This window comes from Silurus aristotelis, assembly GCF_946808225.1.
Source record: "Silurus aristotelis genome assembly, chromosome: 19".
Taxonomy (NCBI): Eukaryota; Metazoa; Chordata; class Actinopteri; order Siluriformes; family Siluridae; genus Silurus; species Silurus aristotelis.
The window spans coordinates 8,662,174-8,687,569 of NC_139592.1; the positions used below are offsets into that span (position 1 = coordinate 8,662,174).

The 25,396-nt window shown below is 38.3% G+C and overlaps 1 protein-coding gene across 2 annotated transcripts; it reads right to left on the reverse strand.

Moving 5' to 3' along the window:
* Window positions 1–1,930: 1,930 nt before the first annotated feature.
* On the reverse strand, window positions 1,931–24,953 carry ano11 (anoctamin 11). Of its 2 annotated transcripts, none has more exons than XM_083569807.1 (23): window positions 24,392–24,953; window positions 23,774–23,888; window positions 22,182–22,375; window positions 21,985–22,092; window positions 21,714–21,850; window positions 21,578–21,635; window positions 20,376–20,486; window positions 19,144–19,309; window positions 18,929–19,019; window positions 17,295–17,391; window positions 17,054–17,197; window positions 16,823–16,960; window positions 16,633–16,731; window positions 16,411–16,513; window positions 16,018–16,129; window positions 12,011–12,065; window positions 11,754–11,851; window positions 8,146–8,282; window positions 7,757–7,962; window positions 7,539–7,675; window positions 6,643–6,733; window positions 5,150–5,281; window positions 1,931–2,511 (listed from the first exon to the last, which is right to left on the reverse strand). In XM_083569807.1, exons 1-23 carry the CDS (start codon window positions 24,521–24,523, stop codon window positions 2,488–2,490), a joined length of 2,685 nt encoding a protein of 894 aa, XP_083425933.1. In that variant the 5' UTR covers window positions 24,524–24,953; the 3' UTR covers window positions 1,931–2,487. The 2 variants fall into 2 exon arrangements, with proteins under 2 accessions (XP_083425933.1, XP_083425934.1); XM_083569808.1 differs by having other exon boundaries at window positions 23,774–23,843; window positions 24,392–24,933.
* Between the last annotated feature and the right edge of the window lie 443 nt (window positions 24,954–25,396).

Genomic DNA, 25,396 nt, shown 5'->3' on the forward strand with positions numbered 1-25,396 from the left:
AAACAATTCAGGGAGAAAGAAGATTAGTCCTTGAGTCCACTGTTTTTGGATTCCTGTTCTTCTCAGTCAGAGGGAGAGAGGAGCGAGTTGTTGTGTGTTGGGGAGAATCTTCCTGGTCTAAGAGTATGTGTGAGTGCATATGTGTGTGAGTGTGTGTATGTGCGTGTGTGTGTGAAGGTCTGGATTCCTGTGTGTCAACAGTAGTGCTTTGCAAGTGTATAGCAGGTAGGGGGAGAAAGAGTGCGAGAGAGAGAGAGAGAGAGAGAGAGAGAGAGAGAGAGAGAGAGAGAGAGAGATATGAAGAACGAAGCAAAGGAGATATAAGTATGCATGCATGCGTTCAAGCGTGTGTGTAATTAAGTAAGTATCACTTAGGAGAAAGCTAGGTAGATGAGAAGACATGCTCAAACTCAAATCTCCTGAACTTAACTCTCTCTGTCCCACATGTTTCATCTAATGTACCAACTTATAAAAAAAAAAAAAACAGAAAACAAGGAAAACTAGGTCGCCAGGCAGACTTCCCAAAGAACATCTGTAATCAAACATCAGGATCTTGTTTATTTGGTCGACACGTGTGTGTTGAGGTTTTTTTAACTGCTATGCCACTTGATGCTGTGGGTAAAAAATCCCTGTATAAAGTATTAAAAGCAGCAAGCGTGTATCTTTTTGCCAATTCCTTGCTTGCTTTGTTTAGCTCCAGATTGTGTATGAGTGCAGCATGATGGCCGCTGTCCACGTTGCATACTTCAGAGCTCCAACATGTACTAACGCACTCTTCCTTCAGGCTGAACAGCACAAGAACACACTGCACTCGCAACAATCAAAAGCAAAGCCTCAGCAGGAATAGGCAGAGAGTGGGGGAAGAGAGAGACAGACAGAGAAAGTGTGAGACAGCGGGAGACAGAAAAAAAACATACCGACATCCAGAAAGTGTGAGACAGGCAGAGAGAGATAGGCAGACAAAATAAAGGCAGACAGATATATAGACAGACAGGGAGAACGACATAATGAGAACATGTGAGATACAAAGAAGAAGAGAGACAGAAATGGATAGAAGAATATATAGATATAGACAAAGACACATAGAGAGAGAAACTAAAAGAGAAAGTATTGGATACAGCAAAAGACAGACAAACAAACAAATAAAGTGTGAGATAGGCAGAGAGAGAGAAAGACAGACAGACAAAACAAAAAGCCAGACATGTGCAAGGCATGCAGGGAGAGTGAGACAGACAGATGTAAAGACAGATATATAGACAGACAGAAAGAGATAGTAAGAGAGATAGTAAAAGAGAGAGAGAGAGAGAGAGAGAGAGAGAGAGAGAGAGAGAGAGAGAGAGAGAGAGAGAGAGAGAGAGAGAGAGAGCATGCCTTGGGCCAGAGAAATACTTTTTAATTTTGTCTTTTTTGTTTTTTTTTGTAGGTGGAGTGGGTTTGTTGAGAAATCATTAACAGAACACCTGTCTGCTGTTGGCTTCCAATAAATCTCATTTAAATTCACTTCATTTTCCTAATTCTGCATTAGTGCTTCCTTCAGGTCAAGGCTACAAACAGTAAAATCAACTCAGCAGGGAAGGTGATGCACAGGCTTGACTAATATGAGCCTTCGCTTGATTTACTGATCTGGAATTGGAGCGCATAAGGATCATAAGTAAAGCACGAGGCTAAAATGTAAAACGAAAGCAGTGTGCATCTCTCAAGGACTTGTTAACACCAGATTAACGTTCCAGTGTTAGTGCCAACTTGGCTTCTGCTCCCTGGCTCTGAAATACACTGCTAAAACACTTAGTGTGAGACCCATCTCATTCAGATCCCAAACTTGCTCAAACATATTTACTACTAATAGCCGTTGAACGTTCCATCAAAGATGAAGCAAAAAATCTGCTGATCCCAAAATTTCACTGGCATGCAAGCTAAATAACTGAGAGAGTTAACATTCATCAATAATTTATTTTGGGTGGAGAAATAGCGTGAATAAAGATGAACTTGTAATTTTATTACATAGAAGCAAATCATACACCAGTACAGGATGAACTCCATTTACACACTTTGTCAATGGTTTGAATATATTTCATAGAAAAAGAAAAAAAAAAACACCTCAGTTTTCTCATGTCAGTATTTTATCACAGCTTGATGGCGTGTTGGATGGAATGTAGAGTTGGTTGAATATCTAGAATCAAGCCTTATTTTGGAAGCATAATAGTTGTGGATTTTTTTTTGGTTGGTTTTGGCATTCCAAGTGCACCAGATGGAGATGTCTAAATGAAACAGGCATGCTCTCTCAGAAACGTGTCGATGCACAGCCATCCAATGAAGACATCTGTAAACACGCACTCACCAAAACACCACACAGTCCAAAACTTGTGCAAAACTTAAATTTTTTTTTTCTTCGAAAGTCTGTTACTGTGTGCTGATTGTTGATGGGGTCCAGCCCTTGCTTTATAAGTGCACCCTCTCCTGGAGACCCTCGAACCTTGCAGACTCGCCTCAAGTTGCCAGACGTGTCGCTTGCTTTAGGGGGAAGAGCGAATAAAGGACGGACAGAAAAATGAGAAGAAAAGGAAAAACAGGAAAAGAGTGGGAACATGTTAGGGTGAAACTGATGCTTGAAGTTGATACTGATCAGGTGTTTCTTTGCTTCTGAATACTTTTAGATTTTTGATTTTTTTCCCAAAGTGTGATACTGTAGCTCTGGGAACATGAGCACACGTATTAGGCAGGAAGAATTCTGTTTAATCAGAACAAAACTACAATAAATTTACAATACCAATAACCACTGACAATAAAGGAATGCACATTTAAGAAATAATAACTAGCATGTCAATATAATTATGTTATGATGACATTCTGAGTTTATTGTTATGTGGTTTTCAAATTTTTCTTTTTGTCAATTTTCATTTTGGATACCGGTTTCCAAGATTACCCACAATACTGTTAAATTGCCTGCTCAACGTGATGCCAGTGAACATTCATTTATGGAGAGCAATTCAGAATAACGTTTATGTGCTGCTTTTTATACTAATCCCACCATGAACTCCAAAGTACTCGACTAGTTACCCAAGCAGAATCTCTCATTAATCAAACCTTGTACATCACTGGAAAATGGTGAGTGTGAAAAGAGACTGAAACTTGACCTGTGCTGTCAGTTCATCTGTGATCCCAAATATTTCAACATATACAGTGGTGTGAAAAAGTGTTTGCCCCCTTCCTGATTTCTTATTCTTTTGCATGTTTGTCACACATTTAATGTTTCAGATCATCAAACAAATTTAAATACTAGTAAAATATAACACAGGTGAACACAACATGGAATTTTTAAATAAGTTTTTATTATTAAGGGGAAAACTAAATCCAACTTTACTGGCTACTGTAACTATTCTTTAAATCATTTATTAAGCTGTAAGATCATTAAAACCTTTCAATTTAATGAAGCTGGGCCATTCAGTTGAATTTATTAGCAGGACAGAATTAGATAACTAAAGGTGCAGTAGGGTAATGTTATAAATGTCCCGGGCTAACAAAGGTGGCAAAAGTCCCAAAACAGATAAGAAATCTTTTCTCCTTCTAAAAGGAATCCTTGTGTGTTTATTACCTGTATGAATCAAAAGATAGTAAGTGAAATTTGTCCCCATTGTTATTATTATTATTATGGCCTTTATTATCTAAACCATTGTGAATGAGTAACAATCATATTAAAAGAAAGAGTGACTGTGAAAAGTTTGGAAAGGGGCACATAGAGGCAGATGCATGTTCCTATAGTTTATATGCAATAAATGTGGTCATTTAAAAGTATGAAGGTATTTTTTTGAACAAGAAGATATATTAATATACAGATGTATATACTTTGCCCTGCCTCTTGTAAAACTTGCTAAAGATGTTCACTACTTGGATATTTCTTCCTGACCTTGTGATTCAGTTCATTCCAGAGCAGTTCAATAGTATTTAGGTCTGGTGACTGGGCAGGGCATTCCATGTTTGACAGACAGAGAACACTCCAGCTCATGCTTTGCTCTCTAAATAAAGTTTACAGAGCTTGGATGTATGCAGTGCTCAAATTGAGTCAAGTCTTGTGGGGGGTCCCCAGTTGTTGTGTAATTCTTATATTTGTTACTAAAATAATCTTGGGGACCCCCCCTAAGTCTATTTTTTTTTTTTAATGCCTTATGGGGGGTCCTGGATCCCCCCCCCCAGCCCCCTCTTCAATTTGAGCACTGGATGTATAGTTTTGGCAATTGTCTTGTAGGGTGAATTTGCTTAAAGTATGTACAGTCCAGACAGAATTGATTGCCATTCTTAGTACTAAATATATTAGCCATGTTGTTTAAGTGTTCCTGTCCCCCAGAATAAGTTTCCAACCTTCCCCTTTTCAAAACAACCCCAAGCCATTAAGTTTCCCCCTCTTTTGACTGTGGGTGTGAGGGAGTTTGGTAACATCTTCTCTCCTGCACTTTGTCTTAAATAAGTTCTTTGGTTAGCGCCAAACATTTCCACTTTGGAATCCAGTTATTCACTGTCCATTTCTTGTGTTTTTGCCTTGTATATAGTTTGCTGCATATAAGCAAAAAGAACACGCATTTGTCTCCAAAACGTTTAAAGACTAGGTGTTTCCAAACTTGTGACAAGCACTGTATTTCACAATGGTTATTTGTTTTTTTAAAGTAATCAAAACACAAACACTGTTACTGTACTGCATTATTAGGGAATATGACGACATAAGCAAAAACTTTTTTGTTGACCTTTATCCAAGTAAAACTTTCAAAAACATCTGTACTCAGTACTCACATCCTTACTAACCCTTTTAAACAGCACAAGTTGAAAAAAAATATTTTGTAGTACAGATGCCCAATCACTAAAATAACTATTATGTCCAAATGTTCACATGAAAACATTTTTTGTATTTCATGTGGTTCTTCCATAAACTGTCATTGCAAAGTTTGAGGCACACAATGATACAGGATGTCTTTGGATGTGGTAGCATCCCCTTCATTTAAACTAGGAGACCCAAACCCGTTCCAACATGGCAATGCCCCTGTGCACAAAGCAAACTTCATGAAGATATGGTTTGCATCAGTTGGTGAAAGATCTTAATGGCCTGCTATAGAGCTCTGACCACAACAGTATCTGAGCCTAGTGCCTTTATATCACTTACCAACAGCGCCTCCTGGTTGTCAGCCAAAGCCTGCTTAGCCAGGTAGCGCTCTCGCTTCACCTTCAGCTCCAGAGATTCTGGAACATCCGGAACCATCCAGTCAATGAAGCGCAGGACAAAGAACACCACGTGCTAAACAAGATCATGTTGGATTTTAATCATTGTTAAATGAATTCAATATATGTATTGCATTTCTTTACTATAAACAAATAAACTGACTCCAGAAAAGTACCGGTAGTCTAGAAGTACTACACATTGTGACATTGTGACTATAATTTTTTTATCACAAGACTCTTTGCTTAATCAACTTAGTTTATATGAAAAGACTAATGTTACTCTAAGCACAGCAATCAATTAATAGAATTATATTAAATGAGTCAAACACTGGATTATCATGAGACCAAAACTCTTTTCAATGAAAAATCATGCAAATAAGGCCAAGGGTGTTGTGGCAAGTTAGCAGGAGGTTCTTCCATCATTTATTCCTCACAAAATGTTCTGCTTGATGTTGAACTGACGCTGAACTGTATGTTCGTGCACACAAGTAGATACCACCAAGCGGCAATGATGGTTCTAAAATGAATGCTTCCCTGGGTGAACCATGCCATGACCCAACATCTCCCCCATTGATTAGTTTCAGCTTTAAAGCTATCAGCTATTTGGCATAAGATACATACAACATCTATATCCTTATCATATATGAATATTAAATTAGCATTTTAAGTTGCACTGGAGATTCCCCTTACTAACCCAGCCATCAGGGTTGCACAGGCCAGTGCACTCTTAGTGCCGGTCCCAAGCCCAGATAAATAGGGAGGGTTGCAGGAATTGTTAGCCAATAGGGTACTGGTGACAATTGGGCTACTGTTGGCCAAAGGAGGAGAAGGAAAGAAGGCAGATATGTACAGAGACAGCAGGAAAAGGAGCAGTGTAGGAGGTTAGGGTGGGCACTTGACTATGACTGGTAAAGGGATATAGTTAGCTGATATGATGGAGAGGAGAAAGGTAGATATGTTGTGTGTTCAGGAGACCAAGTGGAAAGGGAATAAGACCAGGAACATTGGAGGTGGGTTTAAACTATCATGGTGTGAATGAAAAGAGAAATGGTGTAGGGGTGATTCTGAAGGAAGAGTACAGTAAGAGTGTAGTGGAGGTGAAGAGAGTTTCTGATAGGGTGGTGAACGTGAAGCTGGAAGTTGAAGGGGTGATAATAAATGGCATCAGTGTTTATGCTCCACAAGTGGGTTGTGAGATGGAGGAGAAAGAAAAATTCTGGAGTGAGTTAGATGGAGTGGTAGAAGGTGTACCTAGGAATGAACAATTGGTGATTGGCAAAAAACTGTAATGTCATTACCTAAATGACAGTTATTAGCCTATTGCATTAAACGCAGTACCCAATACCATCATCAAAACCGCAGTACCCAATAAACCCCCCCCCCCCCATGAGGGATCTGGTTGACAGATATAGTTCATTTTCATTGGTCAGTACTTACCTCGAATGCAATGATGAAGCCAAGTCTGACTGCAAGAAGTTCCCAGTAAACTAGAGTGTACTTCCCATTTTCATCTCGGAAAGCCTTGTATCTGAGCCAACACACAGCACAATACAAACTCCCAAATCAGCAAGAGAATTTAGTTTTCAGGGTGAATTACTCCCCCTACTGGCGGAAAAGTTGCAGTATTTTGTGTGTGTCCTGTCATCATTATGATCTAAATCAGAGGACGCCAAACTTTTCTTTATGAAGATCCAATAATCAAACTTGATTGAGAGCCATGGGCCATAAATAAATGTTGTATTCTACAAACCATAATATCAAAATTAGTTGCTATTGTTCCTGTCATTTGTGATTTAATTTAAATGTTATTCCAATTAGCATTTTAATTACTCTTTTTATATATTAACATTTATGGCATTTGGCAGATGCCCTTATTCAGAAAGACATACATTTCTCTCAGTCTTACAACTGAGCAGCTATGGGGATAAGGGCCTTTCTCAGGGGCCAATAAGAGGCAGCTTGGTGCGGCTGGAATTTGAACACATGATCTTCGGATCCAAAGTCAAATGATTTATGGTATTGTGGACCAATTTAAAGGTCACCACAGTCCAGCTTTAGCTCATTGGCTAGCCCAGTCTGGTCATGTATACTGTGTTTGTTTTCCAAACAGGTTGAAATGTAAACTTGTTATTTCATTTATAACATCAGCCTTTTTTTGTTAACAAATAAGCACTCAATAGATTGTATAAATGAGCAGCCTGATTGTGGTCATGGTGGATCCATTATCAGGGCACTTCAAAAACATTCACACACTCACTCACACCGAAAGCCATTATAATTATTATTATTAGTAGTAGTAATAGTAGTAGTAGTAGTTGTAATAGTACTATTACCTGCACGTGGTAGAGTTGTTGTAGCTGTGCGGAGCATACGCCAGTGTGAAGTTTACATAACCATTTAAGTCACTATCATACTTGTACTGGTACAGCAACCGAGGGAGGAAATCAGATGTGAAAGCAATCAGGAAAGCCTAGGAAAAAGTTACATTTAGAAACCTGGAAGAGAGAAGAGCTGGGAGGTAGAAAATGCCCTGTGATTAACTGACACTCACATTCACAATGACAGACAGGTGGGAAAGAGCCTCAAGAATGATAAACCACACGCCGATTTTCTGTGCTCTCTCAGCCACGGGCCGCCGGTATTCGCACACATACTTGTGTGCATCCAGTCTCACTTCAGCCCAGTTATTCAGCAGAGCAAAGAGAGGAGCAAGCGGGAACGCAGCCACGAAGATGGTGATAAAGCCAAACTGCAGCACTGAGCAAAATATAGGCTAATTAAAAACTAATACGTTCGCTCGGTTGGCCCCTTAACAAATAAGCACCATCACAAGTCTGATCATTTAAATGCAATGAATGCACAGTGTTCCAAATGAAACGCTTAAATAATAGTGAAAAAAAAGCATTGTGTCTAAGCAACAATAATCAATTAAAGTCCTACCAATCTCAAGATATTCATCAAACAGGCCTTCACACTCTATCAGCTCGTAGTCTTGTTCCCAGCGATGTGCCTCACGCCCACTCTGAGCCTTCTTCACTGATGTCAGGGCCTTTTTCTGTCTCCATGCCTTTACTTTTCTGTGTATATATATATATATATATATATATATATATATATATATATATATATATATATATATATATATATATATATATATACACAGAAATATATATATATATATATATATATATATATATATATATATATATATATATATACACACACAGGCACACACACACACACGCACACACACACACACACACACACACACACACACACACACACACAGAGGTAAAATAAATGCTATTTTTTTTTTATAGTCCTCTGCTGCATGTGAGACAATGCTAACAAAACATTTAGCCATGTGCATGTTCCCCATTAGATAGCTTTAATGATTAAAAAAAAGCAGGTAGAGTTTAGAATCTGAGTTGCAACCATAAAGTATTTTCAGGTTGACAAATAAACATACATAAAATACCAACAGTGCTAACAAGAAAATCTTAGCAGGCAGAAAAAATAACTGAATTTCACCACAGGGGATGAGTTGGCATTTTTTTTACATTACGTAAGCTAAGTAAAAAGCAGAACTACTTTATCAGCTTCTCCATTTCAGTTACCAACCAAAGATTCACAGTACATAAGCATTGTTTAGTTAGATTGGGTATCTTTATAGCAATTAATGATGCACAGTAAAAGACCATAAACACTATATAGACAAAACATTGTGGACACCTGAGCATAAGATTTGTATATGTTTTTTTTTAACAGCCCACTCTACATTTACTACAGACCCCATTTGTTGTCATAATACTCTCTCTTCTGGGAAGATGAGACTTATATTTTGGACTGGGGTTGCAGAGATTTGTGCAAATCCAGCCACAAGAGTGTTAGTAAAATCAGGTACTGATGTAAAGTGGGGAAGCTGGGTTCTAATTCATCCCAAAGGTGCTCAATAGGGTTGAGGTCAAAGTTCTATAGCAGGCCACTCAAGATATATCACTCCAACCCATCCCATATAAACCATATCTTCATTGAGCTGACTTTGTGCACAGGGTCATTGTCAGGCTAGAACAGCTTTGGGTCTCCTAGTTCAAGTAAAGGGAAAATTTAACGCTAGTACAGTCAGACATTTTATACAATTGTATGCATTCAGATTAGTGGTAAAAGTTTGGACAAGAACAAATTCAGGTGTTCCACTACTTTAGTTAATGTAGTGTATGCTGACACCTCTGTATATGTAATTAATGAAAAACCCAAATACAGCAATATTGCAATTAGCTCTAAATATATATATATATATATATATATATATATATATATATATATATATATATATATATATATATATATATATATATATATATATATATTTATATACAGTGAGGAAAATAAGTATTTGAACACCCTGCTATTTTGCAAGTTCTCCCACTTAGAAATTATGGAGGGGTCTGAAATTGTCATCGTAGGTGCATGTCCACTGTGAGAGACATAATCTAAAAATAAAAATCCATAAATCACAATGTATGATTTGTAAACTATTTATTTGTATGATACAGCTGAGAAAGTCACCTGAGAAAGTCAATGTTGATATTTGGTACAGTAGCCTTTGTTTGCAATGATAGAGGTCAAATGTTTCCTGTAGTTTTTCACCAGGTTTGCACACACTGCAGGAGGGATTTTGGCCCACTCCTCCACACAGATCTTCTCTAGATCAGTCAGGTTTCTGGCCTGTCACTGAGAAACACGGAGTTTGAGCTCCTTCCAAAGATTCTTTATTGGCTTTAGGTCTGGGGACTGGCTAAGCCACGCCAGAACCTTGATATGCTTCTTACAGAGCCACTCCTTGGTTATCCTGGCTGTGTGCTTTGGGTCATTGTCATGTTGGAAGACCCAGCCTCGACCCATCTTCAATGCTCTAACTAAGGGAAGGAGGTTGTTCCCCAAAATCTCGCAATACATGGCCCCGGTCATCCTTTCCTTAATACAGTGCAGTCGCCCTGTCCCATGTGCAGAAAAACACCCCCAAAGCATGATGCTAACACCCCCATGCTTCACAGTAGGGATGGTGTTCTTGGGATGGTACTCATCATTCTTCTTCCTCCAAACACGTTTAGTGGAATTATGACCCAAAAGTTCTATTTTGGTCTCATCTGACCACATGACTTTCTCCCATGACTCCTCTGGATCATCCAAATGGTCAGTGGCAAACTTAAGACGTGCCTGGACATGTGCTGGTTCAAGCAGGGGAACCTTCCGTGCCATGCATGATTTCAAACCATGACGTCTTAGTGTATTACCAACAGTAACCTTGGAAATGGTGGTCCCAGCTCTTTTCAGGTCATTGACCAGCTCCTCCCGTGTAGTTCTGGGCTGATTTCTCGCCTTCCTTAGGATCATTGAGACCCCACGAGGTAAGATCTTGCATGGAGCCCCAGTCCGAGGGAGATTGACAGTCATGTTTAGCTTCTTCCATTTTCTAATGATTGCTCCAACAGTAGACCTTTTTTCACCAAGCTGCTTGGCAATTTCCCCGTAGCCCTTTCCAGCCTTGTGGAGGTGTACAATTTTGTCTCTAGTGTCTTTGGACAGCTCTTTGGTCTTGGCCATGTTAGTAGTTGGATTCTTACTGATTGTATGGGGTGGACAGGTGTCTTTATGCAGCTAACGACCTCAAACAGGTGCATCTAATTTAGGATAATAAATGTAGTGGAGGTGGACATTTTAAAGGCAGACTAACAGGTCTTTGAGGGTCAGAATTCTAGCTGATAGACAGGTGTTCAAATACTTATTTGCAGCTGTATCATACAAATAAATAGTTAAAAAAATCATACATTGTGATTTCTGGATTTTTTTTTTTAGATTATGTCTCTCACAGTGGACATGCACCTACGATGACAATTTCAGACCCCTCCATGATTTCTAAGTGGGAGAACTTGCAAAATAGCAGGGTGTTCAAATAATTATTTTTCTCACTGTATATATATATATATATATATATAGTCCCATAGGTGACCTTCAGAGTGATTTGATTATTTGATTTTATAGGCTTACAAACACTTTAAAGCAGCAGCTTTAAATAGAAGCTTCTTGAAGAGAAGTTTGTAGAGATGCATGATGCATTATTGAAACAAAAACTGAAAGCTCTGCCTTTAGCATACTTTCATTTCAACTTTGTGCTAAATCTAATCTTTTTGAGGACTGTTTTGAAAAAATAAAAATAAAAACACAGATGCCATCTTTCTCTCTCAGACACAGAGTACATGATAAGGTCACATTGCCAAGCTCAGCAGTAGTAAAGTTACTGCAGCTGGCGGAGAGCCATAATGCAACACTCTGCTTTCTCCTCTAACTGCTGACTCACTGACTCACTGACTGACCAAACAATCAAAATAATTCATGGTGTAAAGCTAATATTTAGACTTATTATGTAATAATTATTAAAAGAAACACTAATGGACAACAGTGGACATGAGATATAACAAATTACTAAAATTGCACAAGACAAGAAATTTCACTATTAAGATAGAACTAAATTGTAAGGGACATACGGTAAGATAAATTCTTGAATGTTGTTGATAAGCTGTTTCCCCATCATGATGATGAAGAGCTGCTCAGCCAGCTCGATCAGACAGCCCCCTGGACCACACTGTAAAACCCACCCATACAAGAAGAACAAACCACATGTTTAACCACACCACTCACAAATGCATAAAGGAAATGGGTTTTACAGTAGATGTTATTAGATGCACTAATGTATACACATGGTAGAGAAACCAAAGAACTCAGATTAGTACACAGAACTCACATCCTCGTTTCTCATCCCAAATAACTTGCCATAGTGACCAGGGTAACCGACAAATCTGTGAGTAGTGTAGACAAAAAAGACAAAACAGGGCATTAAGCAAACCTCTAACACCCATGTGAAACATTTGCAGTCACATTAAATAGACAAAATTTGTAGACGTTTGACCATAAAATTCATATGTGCTTTTTAAATATCCCATTCCACATTTAACCAAGCTGTTAAAATAATCTCCACTCTTCCACTAGATTTTAGAGTGTGCTTTATCCCGAAGATTTTCAGTAGGTTTAACTTTGTTTCTGTACATAAGTAGAGTTTTCTGGTATTAGTACTTTACCAATTAGCATTTTCTTTTTTACTTTTAACTCATTATATTTTTTTACACAAATATCTGTACTTTCTACTTTGTACATTTTCAAACCAGGCTTGTTACTTTAGTTTGAATCTATTTGGTGACATGATCAATATATTTTCTTCCCATTGCTCTCTGTTTTCAGCTCATCAGCCTATTTCTTGTCATTGGGCAGCTTTTTTAATCTCCCACTGGTGTATCATTTCCTGGCTATCACGCACCACAGACCCAGGCTAGCCTACAAAGCTAACAATGAGCAGGACAGAAGGCAAGCAAGTTTGGCTAGCATGGATGAGACAGAGGGAGTCAGCGATATAAAAAATTACTGAGAACAGAGACATTCCTGATCACCTGATCATCATTATTTTTGCTCTGTTTGTGTTCTATATGATGGTTGTTCTGCCTGGATACATTCATTAAAAAAAAATTTTTTTAATATATTTGTATGATGTGAGGTCCAGTTACCAGAATGACACTAAAACCGGTAGTAGTAATGGTTACTTTTTACTTAAATACATGTACTGTTGGCCAAAGGAGAAGAAGGAGAGGGGGAAGACGTCTAAAGAGACGGCAGGGAAAGAAGAAGTGTAGGAGAGTGGAGGTTATGGTGGGCATATTAAATATTGGTACTATGACTGGTTAAGAAAGAAAGTTAGCACATATGATGGAGCAGATATTGGTAGATTTGTTGTGTGTTCAGGAGAAAGGGAAAAGTGGAAAGGGAGTAAGGCCAGGAACATTGGAGATGGGTTTAAAATCATGTGTGGATGTAAAAAGAAATAGTGTAGGGGTGATTCTGAAGGAAGAGTACAGTAAGAGTGTAGTGGAGGTGAAGAGAATTTCTGATAGAGTGATGAACATGAAGCTGGAAGTTGAAGAAGTGATGAGAAATGCCATCAGTGTTTATGCTCCACAAGTGGGCTGTGAGATGAAGGAGAAAAATTAATTCTGGAGTGAGTTAGATGTAGAGGTAGAAGGTATGAATGATTGTTGATTGGGGCAGACTTCAATGGGCATGTAGGTGAAGGGAACAGAATTGACGAAGAGGTAATGGGTAGGTATGGCCTTAAGGAGAGGAATGTGGAAGGGCAGATGGTGGTAGATTGATAGATTAATAGATTGATAAATTGATTGATTGATTGATAGATTGATTGATTGATTGATTGTTAGAAGAAGGAGGAGCATAGGGTGATGTAAAAGAGTGGAGGAAGGTGCACACATGTGGACTTTATTCTATGCAAGAGATGCAATCTGAAGGAGTTTAGAGACTGTAAGGTGTTGGCAGGCGACAGTGTAGCTAGACAGCATCGGATGATGCAGATGGTGGTCTGTAGAATGGTTTTGGAGGTGAAGAAGAAAAGGAGGAGAGTGAGGATTGAAAGAACAATTAGATGGTGGAAACTGAAGGAGGAAGACTGTAGTGTGAGATTTAGGGAAAAGGTCAGACAGTGGCTCGGTGGTGGTGAAGAGGTGCTGGATGATTGGGCAACTACTGCAGAAGTGATAAGGGAGACAGCTAGGAAGGTACTTGGTGTGACTTTTGGAAAAAGAAAGGAAGACAAAGAGACATGGTGGTGGAATGAGGAAGTGCAGGAGAGAATAAGGAGAAAGAGGTTGGCGAAACAGAATTGGGATTGAAAGAGTGATGAGAAAAGTAGGCAGGAGTACAAGGAGATGTGGCAGCAGGTGAAGAGGGATGTGGCAAAAGCAAAGGTAAAGGTATATGAGGAGCTGTATGAGAAGTTGGACACTAAGGAAGGAGAAAAGGATTTGTACGGATTAGACAGGCAGAGGGACCAAGCTTTGAAGGATGTGCTGCAAGTTCGAGCAATAAAGGATAAAGATGGAAATGTGTTGACTAGTGAGAAGAGTGTGTTGAGAAGGTGGAGGGAGTATTTCAAACAGCTGATGAGTGAGGAAAATAAGAGAGAGAGAAGGGTTGATGAGGTGGAGATGGTGAAGCAGGAAGTGTATAGGATTAGTAAAGAGGAAGTGAGAGCAGCTATCAAGAGGATGAAGAGTGGAAAGTCGGTTAGACCAGACGACATACCAGTAGAAGCATGGAGATGTTTAGGAGAGATGGCAATGGAGTTTTTAACCAGATTTCTTAACAGATTTTGGATGGTGAGAGGATGCCTGAGCAATGGAGAAGGAGTGTGCTGGAACCGATTTTTAAGAATAATGGAGATGTGCAGACCTGCAGTAACTACAGGAAAATAAAGTTGATTAGTCACACCATGAAGTTATGGAAAAGAGTAGTGGAAGCTAGGCTGAGAGAAGAGGTGACCATCTGTGAGCAACAGAATGGTTTAATGCCGAGAAAGAGCACTAAGGACGCAATATTTGCTTTGAGGATGTTGATATATATTATAGAGAAGGACAGAAGAAAGTGCATTGTATGTTTGTGGATTCAGAGAAAGCGTACGACAGGGTGCCCAAAAGAGGAGTTGTGGTATTGTATGAGGAAGTCAGGTATGGCAGAGAAGTATGTGAGGGTGGTGCAAGACATGTATGAGTTTATTAGAGGGACAGCGCATTTAAAATGGTTTGGACATGTGCAGAGCAGGTACATCGGAAGAAGAATGCTGAGTATGAAGCTGCTAGGAAGGAGAAAAAGAGGAAGTCCAAGGAGGAGGTTTATGGATGTGATGAGGGAAAACATGCAGGTAGTTGGTTTGAAACAGGCAGATGTAGAGGAGAAAGTAGTATGGAGACGGATGATCCATTGTGGCAACCCCTAATGGGAGCAGCCAAAAGAAGAAAAAGAAGAAAAAGAAGAAGAAGAAGAAGAAGAAGAAGAAGAAGAAGAAGAGAAAGAAGAAGAAGAAGAAGAAGAAGAAAAAAAAGAAGAAGAAGAAGAAGTAGAGGACATGTCAGAGCCCATATTTCTTTACTTTAACTTGAGTGAAAAAGTATAGTCACTACTTTTATCAGAGTCTTTTAAAACATGAGTTTCTGTACTTCTACGTGAGTTAAAGATGTGTGTACTTTTGCCATCTCTGCTCCAAACCATTTACACCAGGGGTCTCCAATCTTTTCCAGAAAGGGCCAGTGTGGGTGCAGGTTTTCATTCCAACCAATCAATGGTCACACCTGATAGTCATTGAAAATGAAGATCATTAGATTTGAACAGGTAGAATTTGGTGTGGACTTGCTTGGTTGGAATAAAAAACCTGCACCCACACTGGCCCTTTCTGGAAAAGATTGAAGACCCCTGATGTACACCATAAAGCTTCATGGAGCTGGCTTTGTGCACGGGGCGATTGTCATGCTGGAACAGGTTTGGGTTTCCTCTTATCTTTTCATCTAACACATCCAAAGACATTCTATCCATTTGTGTGCCTCCTACAATTATGGTAACCGTTTGGGGAAGAACCACATATGGTTAGAAAAGTCAGGTGTCACAATACTGTTGCCCATTTAGTGTGGACAACTGGACAACTTATTTACACTTACTGCTTGTACTTCAGTGAATTATCTATACAGTGGGGTCACGGTTCCTTGTCATAGATTTTTTTTTATTATAAAAATTGTAGAGGCACATTTTCTATTCTGTTATTAAATAACAGTGAGGCAGTGCAACTTTCTCAGCTACAAAAACTTGCCCAGTGTTATGCAACTGCATAAAAATATGCTACAAAAATGCTTATTCTCATACCTTCCTTTGAAAAAAGCCACATAAAATGGGGAGGAGTAGAAGTTGACAAACTGGAAGATGAACACCTTAAACGTAAATGCGTCTTCATACTGTGTCTGTGTCCTGTGCATTTCTGTAAAAAATAATAATAAAAAAAGAACTTCAGTACCAGACAATATAATAATACAATAAAACTGGACAGCAATAAAGCATCATTCTGCACAATAAATATCTATAAAAAATAATAACTGTAATAACAGTTTGATATGGTGCTGTCATAACTGCAAGCTATGATATAGTTGTAAGTGTAAGTGAAGAAGACTTAGTCTTAATAGTTTATTGATCTTCATCCAAACTGCACTGAAGCACATTGTGCTGGATTACAGGCTCAAGAGTCAGCAGCACAATGCATACCCCATTTTGTTAGTCGCTCTGCTAGCGCTGTATACACCTGCCCCATCAGCAAGATTAGAGCCAAGTTCACCATGCTGCTGGAGATGTTGGCAATGTTCCCTGCCTAGAGACAAACAGAGAGCAGTTTCACCGTTTAAGATAAGTTGCAGGCGTCAGTATTGATCGAAGCCATGAACTATGCAGAGAGATGTATCATAATTAACTGCTTTGCTGAGTGCTTGCCTGAGTGCGCAGCATGGAACTCCCAGTCTCGTACATCATCACGCTCACTATACTGCGGTAGATAATGACAGTCACTAAGAATATCATCACCACAAACAGCTGAGGAACAGAAAAGGCAACAATGAGAAGAACAAACATACAGCCAAACCTTTAACAAACCTTGGAAGAAATGGTTTCCTTTCAGGCTCACCATTATGACAATGACCATCGATCCAGTGAGCATACGGGAAAGTCTGGCTTTTTCTGGGAAGTAGGGCTCCTTTACTCCAGTCACAGGGTTCTCCTCCATTGCAGGGGCTGTGGCAGCAAACTCTGGCCGTAGAGGCTCCTAAAAATTCCAGACATTTAAAAAATATATAGTAATTTTTATACTGTATTTTGCCACAGTGGCATAATCACTCTGAGGAATTCTACACCACACCCCCTCTTCATGAAAGTCCATGCAGTCCCAGTGATGAGCCAGAGTAGCGTTCTTTCGTTTCCAGAACTCCAGGAAGGTAACGGCCCAAAAGGACATGAACACACTAAAGAACACTGTGCCAGGATGGTCAAACAGATATCCCACCTAAAAATAGGAAATTACAATTAAAATGCATATCACACAGCAACTAAAAACTATACAGCCATCTAAGGTGACTTACGGAAAGGTATAGGGTGTGTACCTTAGCCATAGGGCAAATGTCAGAGATATTCCAAGAATCACAGGTTTCACAGAGAGGACACATACGGTAGCGGCCTCCACTTTCACAGATTTCTTTCCTATACATAACATATATAACAGCGTTTTTGGACTGATTGTATTTTTGGTCCGTAACCTAGTAAAACATGTAAATCCATAACCTAGTAAAATATGTAAAATATGTCAAAAATCGAAATGTTCATAACTATACGTTACAACCAAAGTTCATTGCTAAAAAGATCTGTAAAGGTCCATGATACAATGGACTGTTTCGATTGTTTCAAGGGCACACAGCAGTGTTATCAAACTTTCGTTAATGTTAATGCTGACTAAGTCTAGTAATGGCAACTCACTTTGAGATTCTTTGTAGCAATGACAAAATCACATAATATTGATGATTCATCACATTTACTCAATAGTTTTTAGTTCAATACATGCTCATAAGTTGAGTGATAAAAACTTATTACCGTTTTATGACATGCACATAAGCTGTAATAAATGTTAGAAATTGTAATCCCACTTGGCAAGCTATTAATTTTTGTTGTGTGATTCTGATATGCATAAAGTAAAATGCTATGCAACACTGCTCGTCAAAGTTAGTCAAAAATTAAATTTTATCACTCATATATTAGGTACACTTAAAATTACTAAACCAGAGAGCTAATGTCTTTAAGAACATAATGTCTGTTTGTTGTTTTTTCTGGTTTGTCAGACATGACAGTGACTTTGACTCAATACTGGCGTTCCACAAGTTCTCCTCATGTCTGGATGGGTATTTAACTAACTGACTAAAGTCTCCACTTCTACCCCTTTTGGAGGACGATAAAGACTTTTTTGCAATATATGACTAAAGTGACTTTAAAGCTACTTCTTTGGAAGAAAGAAAAAGTAAAATAAAACTACAAATAATTAAACTAAACAATAAAATAAAAACAAAAACATAATTGGACAAGAGAACAAAAATGAATACATGAGAATGAATGTAGGTGTCTTTTTATGTTTATACCGGTTGTCATAAGGGCTAATATAGGTGTATTGAAGGCGTATGAACTACCTCCCTCCCACATTATATTTAAAGACATGGGAAAAGGATGCAATTAACATAATTAAACTCTGCAGCCAATAATTTAGATTGAGAGTGCAGCATCACAGCGATTGCCTAAGCTGCTTTCACACATCTGATATTAACTCGAGGTATGAAGTGCTAATAAGGCAGTACAGGAGCTGTTCTGACAATGACATAAGTGTCTTATCGCTTGATAGAGTACATTAGTTTTAATCTGTGGATCAATAGCACTTATACACTAAACATATGAAACCCTGCATCAGTGACTATGCAAAAAGCAGAGTCTGACTTTCATCTTTCGTTTGACTAAAGCTTGCATTCATGCCTTGCTTCTTTCAATTGCAGTTTAGTGCTTTTGCTGCAAACACCCCCATCCCAGCTTTTGAAGCATCTTTGGTCAACTGTTTCCATGGAAACAGATTAAAGGCAAAAAAAAGAGACACATGGTCAGAACACTGTTTACTGCAAAAGTCTGCTGAACAGAAGGTGATAGTTTGATTGAGTTCCAGAAAAAGTTTTGCAGGAGCATAGCATTTGTGGCAGATACTGACGCTGGATTGTTGGATCCCATAGTCATGATGCCTGAGACGAACACAAGGGTCCCAACTATAGCTGCAGGAAGGAGCCACACTGTGTAAAAACCTGCACAGACCAAACAGAACATTTGCATAATGTAATTATTTACCGCAAATATTATCATTATAATTGCATTAGCAAACAGAAAATATACTCTCAGCAGTATACACCATGAGAAGTGTCTGCTCACCAAGCCATGCAAAATAAAGGGCTATTTTCTCCCCAAAGTATTCTCGTATATGATCCAAAGGCTGGTACTTGTACCATTTGGACCAGCGAGCCCAGTAGTGATACAGGACCTGCCTCCTGTTTAACTGATCAGGAGAGATCCCATATTCTGGTAACGCAAATGGACCCTAAGGATCAAAAAGAAAACATTTACTTTTTAGTACAGAAGTGTAAATGACAAGTAATTAATTTTAAGGTACAGTAATCCCAGCTTTATTGCAGTTCGAATCTCGGTTTATCGCAGAATTGCATTTGACACCTAACTAAATTGTTTGGCCAATTTTCCCGGTCTCTCGAGGATAGCACGATAGACCAAAAAACGTATAGGGAATTGTTTTTATGGTGTTTAATGTTAAAATAATTAAATGTATTAATAAAAATATAATTATTATTTATAAAATTAAGTGAAATGTTAATACAGTACAGTACTGTATACATAAAATAGCATTTTTAGGGTGGCATCGTTTATCACGTTTTTCCATTTAACGAATGCGGTTTTGAAACGTAACCACCACGATAAAAGGGTTACTGTATCTTCCTTAAAAACTACCAGGTTTTTCACAAAAAAATTAATTGTTGTATTAATCTTTCTTACAAATTATATCTGGTGCCTATTTTTCTTGTTGAATATCTAAATACAAAGTGACTTATGAGGGGGGGACCCAGCTAGAGTATATGGCACAACTGATGTTAAGGTTAGTGTGTATGAGAGTAGCTTTAACCCCTTTTACTGTTTCAGTGTCATTGTTTTAGTAATAAATAATCTTGTGCTTTATGATAATATTATATACTACCAGAGTTTATTAAATACTTGCAGATCCCACTGTAAAGAATATAGGGGTAAAGAGGGCTCTTTACTACAGCAGATGTGCAGCAATGCCTGTAATATGTGCCATGCAATTTATTTCCCTATTAATTACTATGAATTAAAAGGTTTCGTAAAATAAAGTGCTCCCAAGGAAGCAAAAATTTTACAAGTGAGACAGTATATATGGTAAGTACGTGGTAAGAGTTGTCCATATATGGTTTTAGCAAGTCTTCCTTATGCCTTCCTTATGCTTGGTACATTATCTTACATTACTGTGTATGTAACTATTTATGAATAAACATTTACTGTCATAATGGAGCAAAGTGAGCATGTCCACATGTACAGTAAATTACAACATCACTATAACAGATCATGTGACCTCTTACATCATGTAGTGGGAATGCAGCTTTGAAGGCACCTTCGTTTAACAGTCGAGCCACTCCAACCTCAGCGCGCTTCCGTTTGCCATATACAGTCCTCGCTAAGATTTCATACACCTGCATAAATAATTACATTCATAAGCATGTTGTGCTGAAAATCAGTTATGGACATGCCACAAGAATCTATTAAAGATAATATTATTACAATGGCTAGGCACGTCCTACTTTAAAAAGGCTATTCCAAGACACAAGAAAGTGAGTACCAGGTACAATACAATCGCTACAATACAGTATGATTTAGTAGCTTCTCACTGATCTGTTACCTACTTTGTTTAAAATCTGCAAAAGGTTTGCCATAAATTTGTGCATAATGATGATGTGGCAACAGAGTTATGGGCAAATCTCTTTCTTAGACTATTCAATTAATTACATATCAGTTTATGTATATGAATTACAGCTTACACACCAGCTGTCTGTTTTCAGCACTGTTTCTAGGTATTGACCAAGTAGGTGGTCACCTAGGGTGCAACCAGCTGCGGGGGCACCAGTGAGCACCCCCTGCACCCCCTGCCCCCTGCTTGGTCAACAGCGCCATCGCTCATTTAAATGATTTACCTATTTTTCTGCTGAAGTTGAATATACAGTATATGTTCTCTTATTTGAATTCAGGCAATTTTGCAATGATTATTGAACGTGTTGAAACTTTTGTTCATAGAAGTTGTGAATAATTTGTATGGTGTGGGGGTGGAGCATTGTGGTGGGAGGGCTTAGCTTTGGGGGTGAGGGTGGAAGGGGGTTGAAAATAGAAATCTTGCCTAGGGTGCCAAAAAGGCTATAAATGACCCTGCCTGTCCTTGTTTAATAATAAGGAATATATATATTTAGTTATAATCAGTAATAGTTATAGATTTATAATAGCTGACTTAATTTTTGTTGATGGCTTTTCATCCAGAACACATAAACATTACACCCGTAGTATATAATAGATATACAGTGCATATTATAGTGCAGAGCTGTTAAATTCTCGATTCTGATTGGTCAGAAGGTGCTCCTAAATACGTTTTTTGATACAAAAAATTTTTTTGTAAATAAATAAACCTTTGATTATTAGTATGATAAACTCATATCAAGAAAAATATCAAATACAAAAATATTATATCCACAATCATTTTTTTATGTAGCCAATGGGCAAAAAACTTTGAACTTACAATGCGCTGTCTCTGCGTATTGGTAAAATAATTATCTTGATCCTCACAGCCCAGAAACCTTGGAAAAAATTTATTAGCTACAGTTACAAAAAAAAATAAAACATACAAACAAATGGTTTAGCCAGCAAGTCCTCACTTTTCCATCTTGGACCTGCGGAAGGCACATGTGTAGTAATCCACTGGCCTGTTAGGCACAGATTCTGCCATGATGTTTGGTATCCAGAGTTTTTGAAGCACCCGGGCCGAGGTGTTAAAATCTGGATGCGGTTGTGCCTGTGGGAAAACAAATGATGTAGAATTCATGTTTCATAACTGTTCCTAAAAAACGTTTATAATTATGACCTTCAGGTATTGCTTTGTAATAGAAAAAGGAGAAAATATTAGAAAGGGTAAAACAAATTGCTGACCTGTAGTGGTGCTCTGAGGCATAATTCCTCTGCATAGTACACCAACACCTCCCATGGTGCACTGAGTTTCAAATAGTGTATTGTCTTTTTTACACTGGATGACTCCTCCTAATAATAGAAACAAGATCCAAACACATAGTTCTACCAAGTCTCAGAATATTTCTGTAGGCCTGTAATACAGGTGTTAAAAATGGGACCTTTTCTAGAAGAAGTCCAGCAATCTGTAGATTCTGGATGAATTTATCCCTCCATCTGGTCAGCTGGGCTTTCCTTTTCTCAGATCTGCTTTCCTCTGGGATCACCTGCTCCTCATCCTCCCGGGTCTCTCCTGGACCTTCACATTGAGCACGCCGCTTCCTGCGTGACTTTACCTCCCAAACCAGAACAAAATCTGAAATGTATACACAGCAGTAGTTCATTAAAGAGAAAAGTACAAGACACAATGTTTCAGTTTTCAGTTTTTATTTCCTGATGTTTACATCTAGATGTGTTAAATGTCACCTTTAGTGACATCTTCAAGGAAATTAAAATAAATAACACATAATATTTGGTTGTATACCCCTTGTGTACAATCACTACTACCCACTGACATCACCCAACTGTTGTATTCTTCTTCTTGTATTCTTTTTCAGTCTTGTACCACAGATTCTTTCAGTTTCCTGTTCAGGTTTGAAATGCTATTCATGACTTGGTCGATCTAAAATTATCCATTTTTCCCTCTTCCTTGTGTTGGCAATATGTCTTGGCTCATTGTTTTGCAGAATGATAAAGTTTCTCCCAGTAAGGCTAAATGCATTTCTCTGTAAATTGGCACACAGAATGTTTCTGCAGAATTCTGAAATCATTCTGTTGCCACCATTGTGAGTTATATGATCTATAAAGATTAGTGAGCATGTTCTGAAGGCATCTATGGAAACCCAAGTAATGACACTACATGCAATGTGCTCGACTCATTAGCTTGTATGTTTTGGATCATGAGCAGATCACATGACCTGTCCATCCATTGAGCTTAATCTTAGACCTAGAACAATTGTGGTTCATCTCTGTGTTTCTTTGTTAATTCCAATCTGGCCTTCTGATTCTTTCTGCTAATGTGTAGTTTGCATCATGTGGTATGACCTCAACATTCCTGCTGTCCAAATGATCTTTAAACGTTGGATCATAATGCTTTTACTCCTGCCCTGTGGAGTTTTTTGCTGATGTAACTGATGGTTGCTTTAAGGGTTCTCTTCACAGCTCTTAACATTTCAGTCATCAACTGTTGTTGCTTCCTTTGGCCAACCTGTCTGATGGTTGTCCAGGATTGTATGTAAGTGTTTTTTTTCCTTCTCAGGACATTCCAAATTGTAGACAGCTCTTTGGTCTTTATATCCATTTGAACAACAAATGCAGTCTTGAAATGTAGTCTGAATAATATCTTAAACCAAGCATAGACGTTTAATTAAGTTAGATTTAATACAGAGACTGCACCTTGTCAACAAAAACACCTGTCAGTTGCACAATATTTTTGATCACTTGAAAAATGTGTAGGATCAAAAAGTTGCTAGGTTCAAGTTCACATTGTACCAAGTTATTTTACAAAGCTAGATTTAATTATCAGGAAATGAAAGCTGAAATACTGAATGGTAGTCTCATAATTATTATTTTTTTTTATCTCAAACCCAAATGCCTTCAGTGTATAGATTAGAAAGATTTGGCTGAACATATACTGTTTCATTAATGTTGATGACATTAGTATCTATTGAAGTACTGCAAACAAACAAACACATGAATGCGGTATCACATTTACCTATTTTAGTTTGGCCATCTCTGAAGTAATTGCTTGGAGGCCGAACCGGGGGAGTGGCTGTCTTTTCACCCTGAACATAGATTGGATCTTCATTGTCATCTACAGAAGCATTCAGCTGTTTTCATGTAACAGGCAGAAATGATGAATGAGCTTGTTGATGATATGGTTGTGTAATAAAATTTTTACATTGTTAATCCTAAAAAATCCAAAAGGACTGAGAAAAAATGTGCTAGAAAGATGTTTATTTCCAGCCTCTATATCTGGAAACATCTTGTGCAACTCATCTGAGAATCTGGATTGAGAAAACTAGTAGACAGTTAAGCCTACGATGTGACAAACATCCGAGAAAGTGGGATAGGTAGGATTCTAATAAAGTGTTGGCTGTAATAATGAGACAAATTCCTTTAGAATGAAGACTGAATTACTCCACATTGATTGCACTCATTGTGTTAATGTTGCACCAGGGAAAACAGTAATGGTTTAAGGACTAAGTACAATTTGTGAAGATGTGAAGGAAAAAAAACCACATCACAGTAGGTATACATCTGCATTATAAAGCCATAGATTAAGAATTTTAAACAACGTATAAAAAAAAAAACATTAATAAAAGTCACTTACATATCGAGGAGGCATGAAGCCCCCGTTCTCCAAGCTTCCATAACACTCAGCACCATATGATTCTCCAGTATGTTCCAGATCCAGGAGAACCTCACGGTCCTTGGATAGCTCCGAACCCTTCTTTCTTAGCATCAAGTACGACACACTCAGCAGATCAGTACCAGCGTTGCAGGAACTCTGAAGCTTTGCGGGCACCAAACACTGCAAACGCACATACACACCAACTAGAGTAGTGTATGGTATTAGTAGTTACACATTATTCCAGAGTTGGCAGTAGCACATAAATCAGCTCACTGAATTACATGGGAAATCAAATTATCGATGCATTCTTTTACAGGAAGAGATGAGCAGAGGGCAGAGGAAAACGCGCACTAAGTATGTTCAGTAAAAGAGGTAAGAAGAAATAGAAGGAGGGGAGGGATGAAAAGGGGGAGGGGAGAGAGAGAGAGAGAGAGAGAGAGAGAGAGAGAGAGAGAGAGAGAGAGAGAGAGAGAGAGAGAGACTGCTGCAGGCAGTCTCATTCACTGCATCCCACTGTCTCTGTAGCACTCTAGAGAGAGACAAAAGCAATGATCTACCGTATCTCTCCTAGAATAGAAGCATAGCCTCATAACAGAGATTAAAAAATGTCAAAACATGGTCTTATCATATCCCTACTGCAGTGCATGTTGCTGGAATATTGGAGTTATGTGCATTTATTATTTTTATTAATAGTGGAAAATGTCACTTCAGACCAAATAATATGTAGTATAATTTACCAGATTATATTATATATACATTATTACTAATTTAAATTTCTTTTTAAACAAAAACTGGAATACAATTTTGGAATACTGTACAGAAATTGCAAAGCAGTTAGATTTTTCTTTGCACCTCAGATTAAATTCTTACAGGCATCTTATTCCACACAACCTGGCATTTTACTGGGATCTATGTGTTTCTGTGTGTTTCTATGTGTTGCATTTAATTCCATGCGCCACACACTTGCACTCACCCTGTCTTAAT